This window comes from Mizuhopecten yessoensis, unplaced genomic scaffold (assembly GCF_002113885.1).
Source record: "Mizuhopecten yessoensis strain PY_sf001 unplaced genomic scaffold, ASM211388v2 scaffold10447, whole genome shotgun sequence".
Lineage (NCBI taxonomy): Eukaryota > Metazoa > Mollusca > Bivalvia > Pectinida > Pectinidae > Mizuhopecten > Mizuhopecten yessoensis.
The window spans coordinates 1059157-1075016 of record NW_018408551.1 but is presented as its reverse complement, the minus strand read 5'-3'; the positions used below and the strand labels follow the sequence as shown (position 1 = coordinate 1075016).

Below are 15860 nucleotides of genomic sequence, written 5' to 3'. Positions count from 1 at the left end.
GATTTTCCCGGATTTGGAGGGACATTGTCACTTGTGCCATATTTGGGGAAGAACATGTTTGACCTGTTCTTTCGATGTATGTGGAGGTCAATGGTGACTTTCATTTTGTTTGAACCGACATGGAATCCCGAAATCCCCTTTGTGTGTTTACATTAAGTCAGACACTACTGTACACTGTTTTAGTTTATGTATGTTAAAGAACATCTTTTACAAACTCAGTGGTCTGATGGTTAAACAATTGATAGATAAATATCTAAAATATCTCTTTTAAAACATCATTTTCACCAATGAAATCCCATCACCTGTCCTTCCTCGGCCGAATGTTTTATAACAAATAGTTTTTCTTACCAGTATAAGAATAAAGAGGCGTACATGCAAAACGTCATGTTAAATTAAACACAATACACCATTATATCGTATTATCATTTTATTATTTCATAAACATTTTACATCCATTAACAGTTTGAGCATGGTAACTGTGATGAAATTTACATAACATATATTTTATTGCACATAATATATTTGCGAACTAATTACCGTAAAAGCAACACATATATGTCTATATATATCTGGTATGTACACCGCAGCACAAGCACAAAATTAAGGTGACCGCGCATGTTCAATATATATTAAAGATCTTTGAAAGTTAAAATAAGAACGACCAAGTGGTATATAGAAGTGCGAAGTTACATCGTGAAATATAATAAACATATTCAACAGAGTTCTCGTATTAATTGTATACTTTCAACATTAGTGTAGTCAATCAACAGATGATTGTATGGTGTATATTTGAACATAATTTTTTGTCCGACTATTGGACTGGTTTTCGATATGAGCTGGTATTATATTTGTATATACCATAATGCCAGTAAGTTTGATGAATGAGTTGGATTTCACACGTATTGTGTCCCCCTTGCCGCATTGCCTGTAGACTGAGTCAGATAAACGTTAACTTTGATTTTGAAGTACCTTGGTATGTGATATGTGATAGTGTTTTGACTTGTTAACACCGAATTTTAATTTGTCATTTGATCAGGAGAGAAGCTCGGGGCTAAAGTCAGAAGATTTAATTCAATACAGACTCTTCTTCACAGAAGGTGAAGTCGAACATGACAAAGACGGATCGTGCTCAGAAATGTTTGTGAAGCGAGTCAACTAACAAGTTGTAATAGTAGCCAGGTGTTAAATACCCCTGCAACCGAGAAGAAATCCTAGCACGCGGATATAAAAGTCAGTCAAGGACAACATTATCACACTACATCATTAAGTTTATTTATTTATATAATGGTGTTACTTTCCTAAACAATATTTTCTTTTATTCGAAATGTAATCTGTTGTTCTAAATACGAAGTTGCAATATTTATGATTTAAAAATACGTTATAAATTACTTTTCAATATCGAATATACTGTCTATGAGAAACACTGTTGAAGATTAATGATCTTATTTGGATATTGCATATATATCTTCCTATATTGATAAGGTGATGCGTTTCTGCATTAGCCTTCATATTTATTATAAAAAGCACGAGATATACTAGGATTTGTTTTCCCTCTTTAGGGCTTTTGACATAAAGGACACCTAACTTTCAATGACCAGAAGTAACATGGATACATGCTTTGATTTCAATTGAATCATGTAGTATTTGACTAGGGATTGTATGAACAATTTGCTTTTATAAATCATTATTATTTTTAAAAAATACATGCACATTTGATTATGTATATAGTATGTGCAATACATAACAATTTACCCGAAATGAACAATGAGCACTAATGAGAAATATGAACAATGATAATGGTATTTTGTCTTCAAAAGTCCGAAGATTTGAACATGTCTATAAGGAGCCGTTCGATAGGGATAGACCCAATTGTCTTTCTGAAGAAGAGATCGGCAATGGTGCTCCCGGATATGGATTTTAAGGTGGGGAGGAGAAGCAACAGCTTGCCGAATCGGAATGGTTGCGTTGGGTAGGTGACTTGTATATATTTGCTCAGAGTCAATTGTGCTTGATCCTGAAGAGCGGCAACGGTATGAAAGTCTCTCAGTGTTTTTACGTCCGATGATGATGTCGATGGAAACGCTGCAAGAAATTATCACGACCATTTAGTTGATGTATTTCATTTACCATAACCCATTATAAAATAGAATAATAGAATATTAAACGGCTAGTGTAGCAGAACGTACTGCTAGTTACAAAATGAGCGAACATGTTTTGATTGATAACCCGTATAATAATATACTAAAACAACATGCGACTAAACGCTTACAACACGTGAATTTCCCTACACAATGTCGACATATCAGGAACACTGTATTTACGCTATGAAAGTTGACGTCCTTTGGGAACTCGCCCCTGTCTCTTACATTGATGACTGTTTTACATCCCATGTTCTTCTGTATCTAGTAATGATTGTTTCTCTACGTTCGTATAAAATGGTTACCTGTTTTGAACAGAACTATTCCCTTCAGGCAGGCAAACTCCGTAGGATCGACTTGCAATGATTTGAATTTTGAAAGGATTTCCTGAAATGCTCTTAACTCTGTCATTATGTTGACAACTTGCTCGGCAGGAGATTCGTCTGTGTTAATACCTAAAAGAAAATATCAACATGGTTTTACAACCTTGTATTGGCGAGATACATACCCTCTGACAAAGCAAACAACACAGCTAAAGTTTTGTCAGATTATATAATTTTTCAAATCATTTTAATATAGTTTGATTTTCATTATATGTTATGGATATGAGTTTAATTCACATATATTTGAAAGTGTACTTATGTAACATACAGTAATATGAACTATTTTCCCAATTTGTAATAGTAACACGTAAAATACCCTACCTGCAGCACTTAATAGCGGACCAGCTTCAAATGGCATCTGGAACTGTGCAGCCCCAAGGACAAAAAGCTCCCGCCAGCCCTCCTCTAGCAATAGTAGCTGATCCCTAAAGGGCAGACCCAAAAATGCGGGGACATTCTTTGTCCATTTTACACTCATAAATAAAAGTCTTGCAGCGACCTCACACACTGCCTCTGGATTACTTGAATATGCCTGCATAACTTCATGTGGGTACTGAAATAAAACCGAAGTACACATCAGTAATTTTAGAGAGAGAAAAAACAAAAGAGTTATTCACTTCGTTTTTTGCATTTTTCCAAGAAAATTCTTCCAGTACATAATATGCTGTGTTTTACAATCGCGTATCGTCTTTACATCCGAAAAATGTGAAGTTGGATTTCTGGTTGCAATCTATTATTACAGTTAAAAACGATATTTCGATGACCCTCATTATCTCGATTTTTTCTAGCATCTTCGAAACATCAACTATCTACAGTGGATGATTTTAAACTACTACATGTGTCAAGCAATGCTTTTGAAAAGAAGAAAAGGAATGATTTGTACTTTGTATGTCATTCTAAGCTGCGCCTCTGTAGTATATACATACCTTAGCTGTAGGATGACATAAAAGACCGGATGAAGTTGGAGACACGGGGGAGGGTGGTCCTGTGGCACTGATTGTGGTGATACCGTCCGCCACTGGCTCTACATTCAGACAACCCGTTAGATAGGAGGGCCGGAAGGGAGAATGGGGGAGATAACCCCCGTACTCGCTCGTCTCTTTCAGATACATAGCAACCTGTCGGCGAATTGTGGAGTTGCGTGGCCCTCTCTCATGCTGTACAGCTGTAAGATACAAATATGTATTTTACCCTTGGAATATAGAAACAAGTATTCCTCTTACTTTTGTTTATGATTTGCAAGTTATAATGCAATTGGATAATTATGCAAACAATGCTAATCACGTTTTTAAAAAATACAAAAAGTTAAAAGACACTCACCATCTTTATTCATTCCAGCGTCCACACATTTCCCAAGCCTGCACGCGCGGCACTGATTTCTGTGAGTCTTGTCCACGGGGCAGCGACCCTGACCTCTCGATTTGCATACGTACTGTCTGTTGCGTCTGATTGACCTCTGTAACATGCAATACTTAACTAATGACAAAACAAATAACATTCCCGAAATTATGTTATCAATGACTACTATATTATATATGGAATTAACTTTAAGTGAAAACAAGTTACCAGTAAAACACGGGACGAGTAAATAATCCCATGAAACACGTCTTAAGTATTTAAGTTGACTGATCAAACACGAAGATTTCAATCGTTCATGTCAACTGGTAAAATACTACTAAGATGACTTTAGCGGTCACTTTAATCTCGGTAAAAGCATGCTTGTCATGTTGGTGCCCTGTACTAACGTTCCACAACCGATGGCCATATTCAAGGGTCAACGATATCAATAACGTTATTGATATTTGCGAAGGTGCACATGAATAGTGTCAAACAGAGATGAGGATTATCATAAATGTTCGTTATCAAACACGACTATAAAGTTTTTAAACCAGACCTCCCTCATAAAAGGGAACAAAAGAAATAATGTTGATCTAGGGGAGTGACCTGTGTTTACCGTGAATCACAAGAACGTTTGAAATATATTGTCAAAAAGTGCCAAACTTGTTTGAAAAGAACATCTAATTGTACAAACAGTAGACACTTTGTGTAAGAATATTTTTATCCATTACACCGGTCAAAAATGAATATTTGTGTGGTCTTTTCCCCCAGTCAAGTGCAGGTCTTTTTTGATGTGACTAGTTCAAACTGTATTAGAGGGAAAAGAAAATCGTGTGGTAAACTTAACGGAGATATGCGGCTTTATGTTCCAAACACGCGGCTTAGTCTCTGCCACGAGTCGTCGGAATCGATCGGATAATTTTTAGATGTGTTAAGCGACCTTAGAAATATGTGGTTAGCGAGTCTTTGTAGTCAGTATGTCGTAAGTCGGTGATTAAATGAGATCAGTATATGAGTGACGACACTCTCAAAATGTTGGTATCTCAATTGGTCGAGCGTTGATAGCTTAATACTTAATAATCATTGTAATATTTCTTAACCTTTTATAATAACAATACATCGTCATTATATTTAGTTTTGTTTGTCTTACGCTTAAGGTAAAGTCGACTTTAGAATAAATAATACACATTCCTGTGATTTAGATAGTATCTTATTCAAAATGCTTGATACCGCATTAAGTTGACAAAAAACAGAAATATATGAGTGTACCATGATACCTACCCCCTATGTTTGATTCCTATCCAGGTAGTCGAGTGGGTATGTAACATTTAGAAGGACGTGTATGATCTGCCATTGGCATTAACAGGGATTAGGCACCGCGGATGTTACCCCTATGTTAAAACTCTTGTCTCATCGTTATAGTGTAAAGTTAATCGCCATTCCATGATGTCTAGATATACAACTATTGAATACTATACCAAAACAGTGATATCTTTTACTAATACGGATACTGGCATTCTGTTTTCTTTTTATATTATATTCAGTACATCGTTTAAATATATAAATGAAATACTGCAGTCCTATCAAATAAAGTTATAGGTTTAAATCTTTTGAAAAAATAATAAAATGTAAATTACTTAATTTGTAACATGATACTTTATATCATATATTTTACGTAAAATGATGTTTTAATTGCACCTACATTCCATTGCTTATGTAAAGTGAAATTATGATTGCACCTTCAGTTCGTTCCTTATCATTGATAATTTATATGCAATGCTATTTTTATTTTCTAATTTCAGTAGCTTTGCTTTAAACGGAGCTATTTATCTTAAATCATGATTACGGGATATAGAATGTTTGCATTAAACCAAAATGACTACTGCAAGTATTCTAAGTTATTGTCACTTTAATGAGAGTGAGGTGTGTTTTGCACGCGTATTTTGCGAGAAAAATACATAAACTGAAATGGCGTCATCGCCTCCTGCAATGCCTGCGGGACTCACCAGGTGGCCACTTCCGGTCTAACTAGGATATTACGGGGAAATGTCGTGACAATACCGTTTGGACATTGCATGCATACGCTTACCTCAATCCGATTTAACATTCATGGAAAGAGTGCAGCACGTAAAGGGGAACGGAAAATGAAATTGGATTGCCTGTCCACAGAGTCGTATAATATTACAAAGTCAATTATCACATATAAATATTTTAGACTTTTCGACCTCAATAAAGTCTCTGGACGGAAGAAATAAAACCAGTGCCAATGAGTAAAATCCGCGTTAATTGGAACAGAGCACACGTTCAATTGAAGTATTGTTTCTCCGATAATTGACTGTTAGTTATCGATACAATACACACGCGAACGTGTTAGATTGGAATCTGTTACACCTTGAGGTGTTACTAAGTTAATTTGATATTTTGTTTTTGTTTTTATATTGGCAATGACAGAATGAAGAAACTTCATGAGCGTTAAGAGACAACGATATAGCAAGTTTGTGTCTTAATATCCTAAAGAAAAATTAAAAAATAATTACCTTAAAGAAACCAGCACATCTGAAATTATAAACGTGTAGACACAATTATAAATACAGTAAATAAAAATACATAATTAGACGTTAAGCCATTACAAAAAGTGTTATGGCAGAAAATAATGCATGTTTCAGAATGATGTGCAAGTACGAAAACAGTAAAACAAAAGCATCTTTCCAAATGAATCTTAATGTGAACAGTTTTAGTTAAAAAAAGATTTCATTTCTCTAGAACCAAGTAGATGTTGAGTGCAGTACCTACCCATCACATGCGTAGATTCCGTAGTGCTTTCCCGAGGAGTGGTCCTGACAAACGACACATGGGATATCAGTCAGAATCCTACCTGGAATTACATAAAAAAATGACCATGTAAATTAAAATACTAACAACATATTACATAATAAAATTATAAAAGCAAGAAATATATTATGCAACCAAATGATTCAATTTGAGCATTGGAATAGTTTAAACATTGTATTCATTGCAAAACAAATAAGTTATATAACACGTGATTGGTATTTTTGCAGACTCTCTAGCCCATCTGGTTTACTGTGTTTGCTTGCTAGGAGCCTTTGATCTAACTCCCCTAGTGATACACAGACACCAGGGTAAGTACCTGTACGACAGGTATCCTGGCTTCTGTGGCTCGTTAATCCACCTCCTACCCAATCAATAACACCAGATTAACTCCGTCACCTTTTTATTGCATTATGGCGACATTATATGTGTATTCTTTTGTTTTTCGAAATATTCATATGCAATGTAAATTCATGCTCTTATGATATTTAACAAATGTATTTATTGGTTAGGACATTTCATATGTACAAATCGTTTAACAATTTGTAACATAATTTAACGAACAACACTGTTATGACTCATAAAAAGGCTGCCACAGAAAATATACAAATAAGAACGTTTTTTCAGAATTTCTTTTATCTTTCTATTTTCTCGCCTGTTCCTCCTCATACCTTTGACATACCTGTCATCTACCTGTTCCTATGTAATTAAGGATCACTTGTTTTCACAATTAACAGTCTTATTTCCTCCCCTTTCCGGCTAGGTTCTTTATAGCAGACCTGACTTACCGGAATGAGGCGACCGCCTAAGAAGTATCGCCGGTTAAATGTCCCCCAGACCTAATTAAGGTAAGCTACGGCTTTGTAGTGTCCGATCCTGTTTGCATGCAAATCGTGCATTTGCCTATCATGACAAAAGTTACACGAAACCTACGCAAATAAATCACCACAACAACAGGAAGACAGTTGGGAAACACACTGTCCCTTAGGCATTGGTAAGCTCTTCATGGCATTTTAAAAGTTTCAGATTCTTAACCTTTCGTTATAAAATATAGCTTCATGGATGTGTCATCGCTGTGAGGAGTGGATCAGGTTTAATATCTACATTAAGTCAGTCCATGATGTTATTAACATTTATACAAAGGGAGGCAAAACTAAATTAAAAATATTAGGTGTCTCAAGTAACAGTAATGTCATCTATAATCAATAGATTTCCTCATCTAATTAGGAATTTTGTCTATATTTGGTTTTAAATACAAACGCCTTAATTAGTCACATATATAACATTGATACAAGCTTTTATTGGTCACATGTATAACATTGGTATCATATACAAATACCTAGCTTTAATAAGCCATATGTATAACATTGGTATCATATACAAATACTTAGCTTTAATTGGTCACATGTATAACGTTAGCTAGTCGCATGTATAACATTGGTATCATATACAAATACCTAGCTTAATTGGTCACATGTATAACATTAGTTTTATTTACAACAAACACCTAGTTTTTATTGGTCATATGTATAAACTTGGTTTTATATACAAACAACTAGCTTTAATAAGACATATGTAAAAAAAATTGGTATCATAAACAAACGCCTGGCATTAATTTGTCACATATACTAACACCGTCGCATTTCAAGAACACCTGCAGTTGCAATATGAATTTATAACTATCCCACCATTTAAGTTAATAGACATAAACAAACCAGAATAAAATCACACAAATACACAAATAAATGTACATCAATAGAAATAGGTGATAATATACCAAACAAAATTGTTAGATAGTATGTCTACCTACAGTAAAACTGTTGGGGAAGCCAGGAGAATAAACGTGATTTGTATGTTATAAACAAAATCAGTCGTTATGTACGTAATAGTTTTAATGTCACTGCAAGTACACGTAATACAGTTACTTACACTAATGGTTAATCAAAATGTGCTCCAAAACCACACACATAATGACTAAAATCAAATGACTTTATTGTATTAATATAATATATTTCATTACAGAACGAAGTGCAAAATTCGATACACTCAAATGTAATTATGAATGAAATATTTTAAAAACTGAAGGCACAAGAACAGGAAACTTTTAAATATATTAGAAAATATATCCCCTGAAGTCAATAAGCCTATTATCACTTTACGGATTTTATATTCAACTTTGAAAATTCTAATTCTTTTACTGTGTTATAAAATAACATACGGATTTTATATTATTAGGGATTAACCAGAAATTGTTATAGAAATGTGTAAAATAGAGAATTGTTTTATTTTATTTCTATTTCTATTATAACATATTCAGGGTTTCAACTTAGAACAGTGACAGTAACTTAAATATTTATTTTTGTATAAATACAACAGAAGGAACATACGATTCCAGGTATTGAAAATAAAATAAAAGATTAATTAAAAAACAAAATAACGTTTAAGCACTTTCATGATGAGGTGAAATAGCTTAATTCAGTGGTAAAATAACCTTATATAATATGTGTGTACTTACTTGATATTCCAGATACTTTGCCGCTCATCTTGAATCAGCTGATATGTGATCTTCTTGATACTTTACGAATACAGAACCTAATGTCGTTAATGTCACAACGTTGATGACACAAATTGTATCATATATTGAAGTCCATTTCCTCAATAGTTCTATGACGACATTTTTAAAAAATCATCACAGTTTTCGATATTTCTTCAAAACCCCGGGGAAATGGCCTTTTGACAATTATTACTTATAAATAACAGAATGGTAAGTGTCCTTTATAGCGATGGCGAACTGTCAAGTGAACTAGATTTGTGTATGTGACGTTCCCAGTGTTTACACTTTTCACACTGGGTACTCGTATACGACTCCGCCTGTTATACAACCTAATGGAACAGCCAGGGAACCACCCGATTGGCTAATATGGAACAATGAGTTAAGCTACGACGTCGATCCAAGGACGGGGTTTCACCTGAGCGGGTGTCATACAGGTAATATTCGTTTGATGGACTGGCCGATCAACGGGACGGTCAATAATTCTACGTAGCCTGGACGGAGAACTCTCCACCCCCTTTCACTACCGTAGTCATCCTCATTCACGCTTTGTTAGCATACAAGCAAGTTGATGTCTTAGTTTTTATTTGAAATTTCACAACACTTGCGGAAAATGTTTACGATGTTTTAAATATATATCATTCTCATTTCACATATAATAGTTTACTGTTGGTTAATTAGGAAAAACAAGAAAATAAGATGTTAACAAAATACGAATAAGCTAACAGATATATAGAATACAGGATTATCAACAAAATGAAAGTCACGGCGTGTTGTCTCTCCACTCGTCATCTATTTTCTATTTTATGCTTAATTGGTTCTTCTAGAAATGAATATTGGACAGTGGACTGAGGATTATTTAATAATCCCATAGCCGGCACTCCTGGTCATCCACTCAGCAAGATGGACAAACAGGACATGGTCAACGTTACTATTGCAATATAGAACCATCACCAACCTCTGAAGTAAAGGCTGATGTCACATATGATATGTCATGCCTAATGTGGGTGTGTAGAGATAATAGCACGAAGAATAACAAAACAGTGTATCAAAGGCTACTAAAGGTATTTGTGAGAAACAGTCACCTTTTTTTCGGAAGTACTGATTAGAACGCTGGATCCATGCCATATAAAATGACTTGTCCGTGCCAAAAGAAACATTTACTGCGACACATATCTGTTCCATCCAACGGGTAGATCCCGACCAATTAAATATTGTATTTCAATGAATAGGTAGGCGTAATAAACTACACTAGGTTAGACCTATCATTCTTAGTATTAAAACAATACTGGCTAAAATTGAATAGACATTTTCTAAAACCTTCTTATTAATCATTATATTAGCAGGGAATTGTTCGGTACGGAAGCAGATATATGTCATTTAGTCATTTTTTTTTATTTCGCAGCGACATAACAATCATTACCATCAGCGTTTCATTTAAGACCAACACTTTGCATAGCAATAACGACGCAATAAGAGAAATTGAGAGCAATCGTAAGTCGCTGCTGAGGCGCCCGACATGTTTCGTTTTTTTCTTGCAAAATAAGGAAATGACACCAATCAGGCACTATAATCAGGCACACTCTGTTACTATTTTACATCAAACGATTAAGCACCAAATGTCAAAATTAAAAGAAAAAATAAAGAAAAACAGAAAAAACAGCATGCTTGTCTGCGATAAAATTCTTGGTTGTACAAGCGTACCTGAACTAAACACGAAATAAATTCAGGTATTTGATAAGTTACATATCACAATGATGCATGGCTGTTTACCATTAAAGTACATTTTTTTCATTTGGCGAAACACCTTTTAATTATTTTTTTTTGAACATTTATATTTATATTTTAAAATAAAACTATTGAATAATACGAATAATAAATACGCTTTACGTGAAACTGAGAAACTGTTTAAAACCGCATGTATTTTACCCCTGAGGCAGGATACCTCAATTTGTGTACGTACATTTTACAGTTTCCTTGTTAATTTTTATTTTAAAAACATTCAGTTCTGTTTAAATACATAGTCCCTATTGATATTCATTCACTTAGAGGATTAATCAAATGAATATGAATTAATACACGAATTTTGTCATGTTCACAAATTAATTATTTGCTAAGATAAATGCCAAAAGAGAAACATAATCAATACATGTAGATATCATTTTGAAGAGATAAGATAATGAATCCATGCCGTTTAGCGTTTATATTCGATTCACTTCTGTTTGGGATCGTCTTCAGATCTGTCAAAAAACCATTGAACTAAGAAATTCGTTTTCATCCCCTAACGATATCAGGCGTGTAGGAGATTGTCTACCGAGATAAAGCAATCCCTATGTCTACTTTTTTTTATGAAATAAACAGCTTTGACCTACTAAACTTTGAATTTTTGGGTAAAGTTATACACAGACTGCTGCTATTAATTGGAGGAAGTTGGACACTAATCCCTCTTGTGACCAGATCCCCACCCGATAATACATTACAAGTGGACATGATTGTCCATCGAGGTCTGATGATTCCGGCCATCAACATCGCCCATCTTTTTATTGGTAACTAGCCCAAACTCTTCTCAAACAATGCCTTGTTATAATACATACTCGGGTAGTCGCAGGGATTACAGGCAATTTATGTCTGTAAGTTTTACATAAAATTCTTAGTAAATAATTTTTGTGAATTTGATAAATAAATGTATAAACAAAAGAGTATTACACTGTCTGGTATGAATTGGAATATACTAAATTGCAATACATGTGTACATATCAATACATAAACATATAATACAGAGAAAATTGGTTTAATAATCTCTATCAATATGTATAATAAGCTGACAATACTTGATGAATTTGAATCTAAATTCGACGTTCTTATCATTTCAGCTCTGATAGGTATTCAGAAAAGCTAGACTTATTTGTTAGTGTATCTTTTACAGTTAGAATATTCAAGCGTGCTAATGAATGGGTGTATCTCCTGGACGACGGGTGCCAGCATAGAGCGACATATTAAAGAGACATCTCGAGACAAATTGAGGACACAAATTGAGCCCTTCCTTAGGACCTGGTCCTTTCCTTAGGTCATTAGACGTCACAGGGGATGTTAATGTGACAATACCAATCACATTTTAGAATTATTAAGGCGTTGACATGTATGGGAAATTCAACCGTATCTACCGTTTGATCTTTTTTCAGTTCTCAAATAAAAATATCTTCTGCCATAAATTTGCTGATTTGGAAGCGGACATAGCATATAGAAAAATATAGATAGACGGATGATGTTCTATCCCAGATCTCCATCACTTGTAGCGGGTCCAATTGCCTCTCTGACCTGAGTTCCAACCTCGTCCTTGTAATTTAACGTGATATCTTGTTCAGGTCGATATGTACTAGGAAATTCACGTGTAGCAAATTCTTAATGAGAATGATGAAACTCTTGATCTAAAAAGATAAAATATTTCAATATATTCCAATCTTTCATAAATATCATTACGCAGTCTTAAAATTTGATGATAATATTCATTCGATAGAACAAAATTGTGAACTTTGCGCCGACATTTGTATATTTAGATTAACAAAACCTTATCAAGGTTTTTGGATTTTTAGATGAAATAAGCCTTATAAAGGTATAAAGATACATGTTTATGTGTGATTCCAAATATTTTAAATAATTCACCATACCATTTTTGTAGTTACTTTAACAGAAAAACATGTTCCTTTAACAATTTTTGGTGATGTTATAAGTCAGACGGTGTAATAGTGTGTTGGTTCATGAGATATGACATTCACAAAAGTTTTGGTCAGCTACAGTTCCATCGTGTCACTAGAGGGTCTATTGATACGGGAATAACGATGAGTATGGAATAGGAGATGGATGGCGGAGCCTAAAGACGCGTACAGATGATTGATCATACATATTCACAAATTCTGGGTACAGTCCATGTCAGGGAGTTGAGGCTATCAGTTTACATAAAGGGTCAAGAAGACCCTTTACGTAGTCAATAATTAGCACACGTGGACGCTGTCCCTTGGGGTCCAGCAACAACAGTTGGATGACCTCATATAAAGTTGACGTATTGCACAAACCGCCTAAAGCCAGAGGTGTTCGCTATGTTAGATGATTCGGGTCATGATTATACGAAACTAACAAAGGCTGACAACTGTGTTGGCTCAGCCTCTCAACGGGAGAACGTGGACGTGATTTCACAACCTTGTAAAACAAAGCTACGAAGCGGACGTCCAGGTGTAACCTCTAGGCAACTAGCTTTGTCCGACTATTATTTTGGACTTTCCGAGATAATAACAGAGAAAAGTGTCGTCCATTATAATGTTTACTTTAGAAAATTACTTTCTCCACCCTTCGTTGTGACATCTTGTCCGAGAGTTACTCTGAATGTGTAGGAAGACCACATATTTCCTTCAAGGCTTGGCCCAGTCATACTTCAAGTGGTTGTCGAATTGTTTTATGGAAATTCTCAGACTGGCTGACCGAGTCATCATCATACTAACATGATAAAATACCTCGTCATGTTGAAAATCAAAACAGTTACACTTTTGAATAATGAAATAAGAAAATATCTGTGGTTTCACAACTAAAAACGTCCATACATACAAAGATTATATGAATGATAGTTCTTTCAAAGCAAGGGCGTTGCAATAAAATGTCACAACCAAATGTTGTTCAATGTGATTTTCTTGTTTTTATAATTTCGTGTCATGTTTAGGTACATGTATATATCAGACGTCTATTGATTATATCAACTATTGAAACAATATTTGGATGAAAGATATGATATGCATTTAACAATACTATACTATTTAGCTTGTGACAAATGAATGTATTTTATTTTTAGAGAGTTATGAATGTAATTCAAATTAGCTAGGACATGGTAATTCATTGTTAAAACTATAAAACATTTGTATGTTTATTTAAAACAACAATAGTACTTGAAATCAAACACTGTAGGCACGTATTTGTCAGTGACGTTGATAAAAATAAAACAATAAAACAATAAAACGCTTGTGTGTACAAACTATGTTTTAATTAATTTGATAAGAAGTTATTTTTAGTATTTTATACTTTGCTCCGATTCTCGTTTCTTAAATATTTTTGTACAAGACTTCATTTATTTGAATTCATTTCTTTTCCTGAAGTGAAGGATATGCGATACATGTATTACAATCATTAGTAACCTACAATATAAACAATCACCTATATAACACTAGTAATGCTTCACACATTCTTTATGTTAAATGCTAAATTTATAATGACTACTAGATAGGGATATTTCATGTATTAAACTGCACATCACCGGCTCTCAAATAAATGTTACTATTGTCCCTTTAAATTATACATGAAGTTCCATCTTTATCGAATCGACAATACCTTAAATGGCAATGGAATTAAGAAGTGATGATGTGAGACAGCGTCACCGAACATGAAATCTGATCATTAAATGTCGATAGGCCAATAAAATACTTGGACGTTTAATTTCATTGATGGAATCTTCTGACCGATAACGACTGATTTGATTGGACGATCGGTAGGAGTACAATGATTAATGTCATCACCAGTTAAATCGGTAGAACCTTAAGGTTACAGACAGGCTATATCCTAAGTACGATTAAATACAAGTTATATGTTGAGAGGTGGAATCATGCACATCTCTCAACAAAATCTCTCAACAATCAAACAGACTTTCAGAAATTATATTCAGATTAATTTCGGTTTTATTTATTTTCATTTTATTCATTACTATTTATACTTTACTATTGACAATGGTACGCTTCCTGAAGTTCAGAACATGGGTTTGTGAATAGCTTAGATATAAGTTTAAATTTGTTTTACAGTATATTAACTAAGAGCAAGAAAACCATTCATTTGTTAGATGAAATGTAATATAACGAAGATATCCAGAGAAGTTCAATAAAATAGATGTACTTGATTAAAGAAACGGGTTCTTTGGCAGGTTACAAATTAAAAGTATGAATAATGAATTCTATAATTTCCCTTATCATGAGATATTTTAAAGAAGAAATATGGCTTATCCAATATTGTTCTCTGTTTTATATAATTATTATTTGTCAGGTTTGAAACTCATACTTGCCTAATAATTGTTTGCTTTTTTAAATAAAATAATCATACTTTCTTAAAGAAATACTAGTACGTGTACAATAAAAAAGTTACAAATTGGTCAGGTTTGGAATATCTAATATCGTTCTCTGTTTTTTTTAATAAATATTTGTAAAATTTGAAACTCACAGTTGCCTTATAAGAGCATGTTGATTTTTTAAAATAAAAAATAGTACTTTCTTTAATAAATACCAGTACATATACAGAAGGTAGGTTGCGAATTGGTCAGGTTTGGAATATCTAATATCGTCCTCTGTTTTATTTAATTAATATATGTAGGATTTGAAACTCACAGTTGCCTAATAATAGCATGTGTGTTTTAAATAAAAAATATACTTTCTTTAATAAATACCAGTACATGTAAGGAAGGTAAGTTGCGAATTGGTCAGGTTTGGATCAGGATACCTTGATGGTTTAATCCATTACTGCCAATAAAGTGGGGTTACTGGTGTCAACGTCCTATTAATTTACATATATGCAATTCAAATGGTGTAATTTAGA

General features: G+C 33.9%; 1 protein-coding gene across 1 annotated transcript; it reads right to left on the bottom strand.

Annotated features, from left to right (window-relative positions):
- Positions 1-417: 417 nt before the first annotated feature.
- On the bottom strand, positions 418-9521 carry LOC110460631 (nuclear receptor subfamily 2 group E member 1-like). The gene is made up of 8 exons (XM_021513655.1): positions 9204-9521; positions 6653-6734; positions 6397-6415; positions 3842-3977; positions 3448-3686; positions 2843-3074; positions 2444-2593; positions 418-2082 (listed from the first exon to the last, which is right to left on the bottom strand). Exons 1-8 carry the CDS (start codon positions 9229-9231, stop codon positions 1811-1813), a joined length of 1158 nt encoding a protein of 385 aa, XP_021369330.1. The 5' UTR covers positions 9232-9521; the 3' UTR covers positions 418-1810.
- Between the last annotated feature and the right edge of the window lie 6339 nt (positions 9522-15860).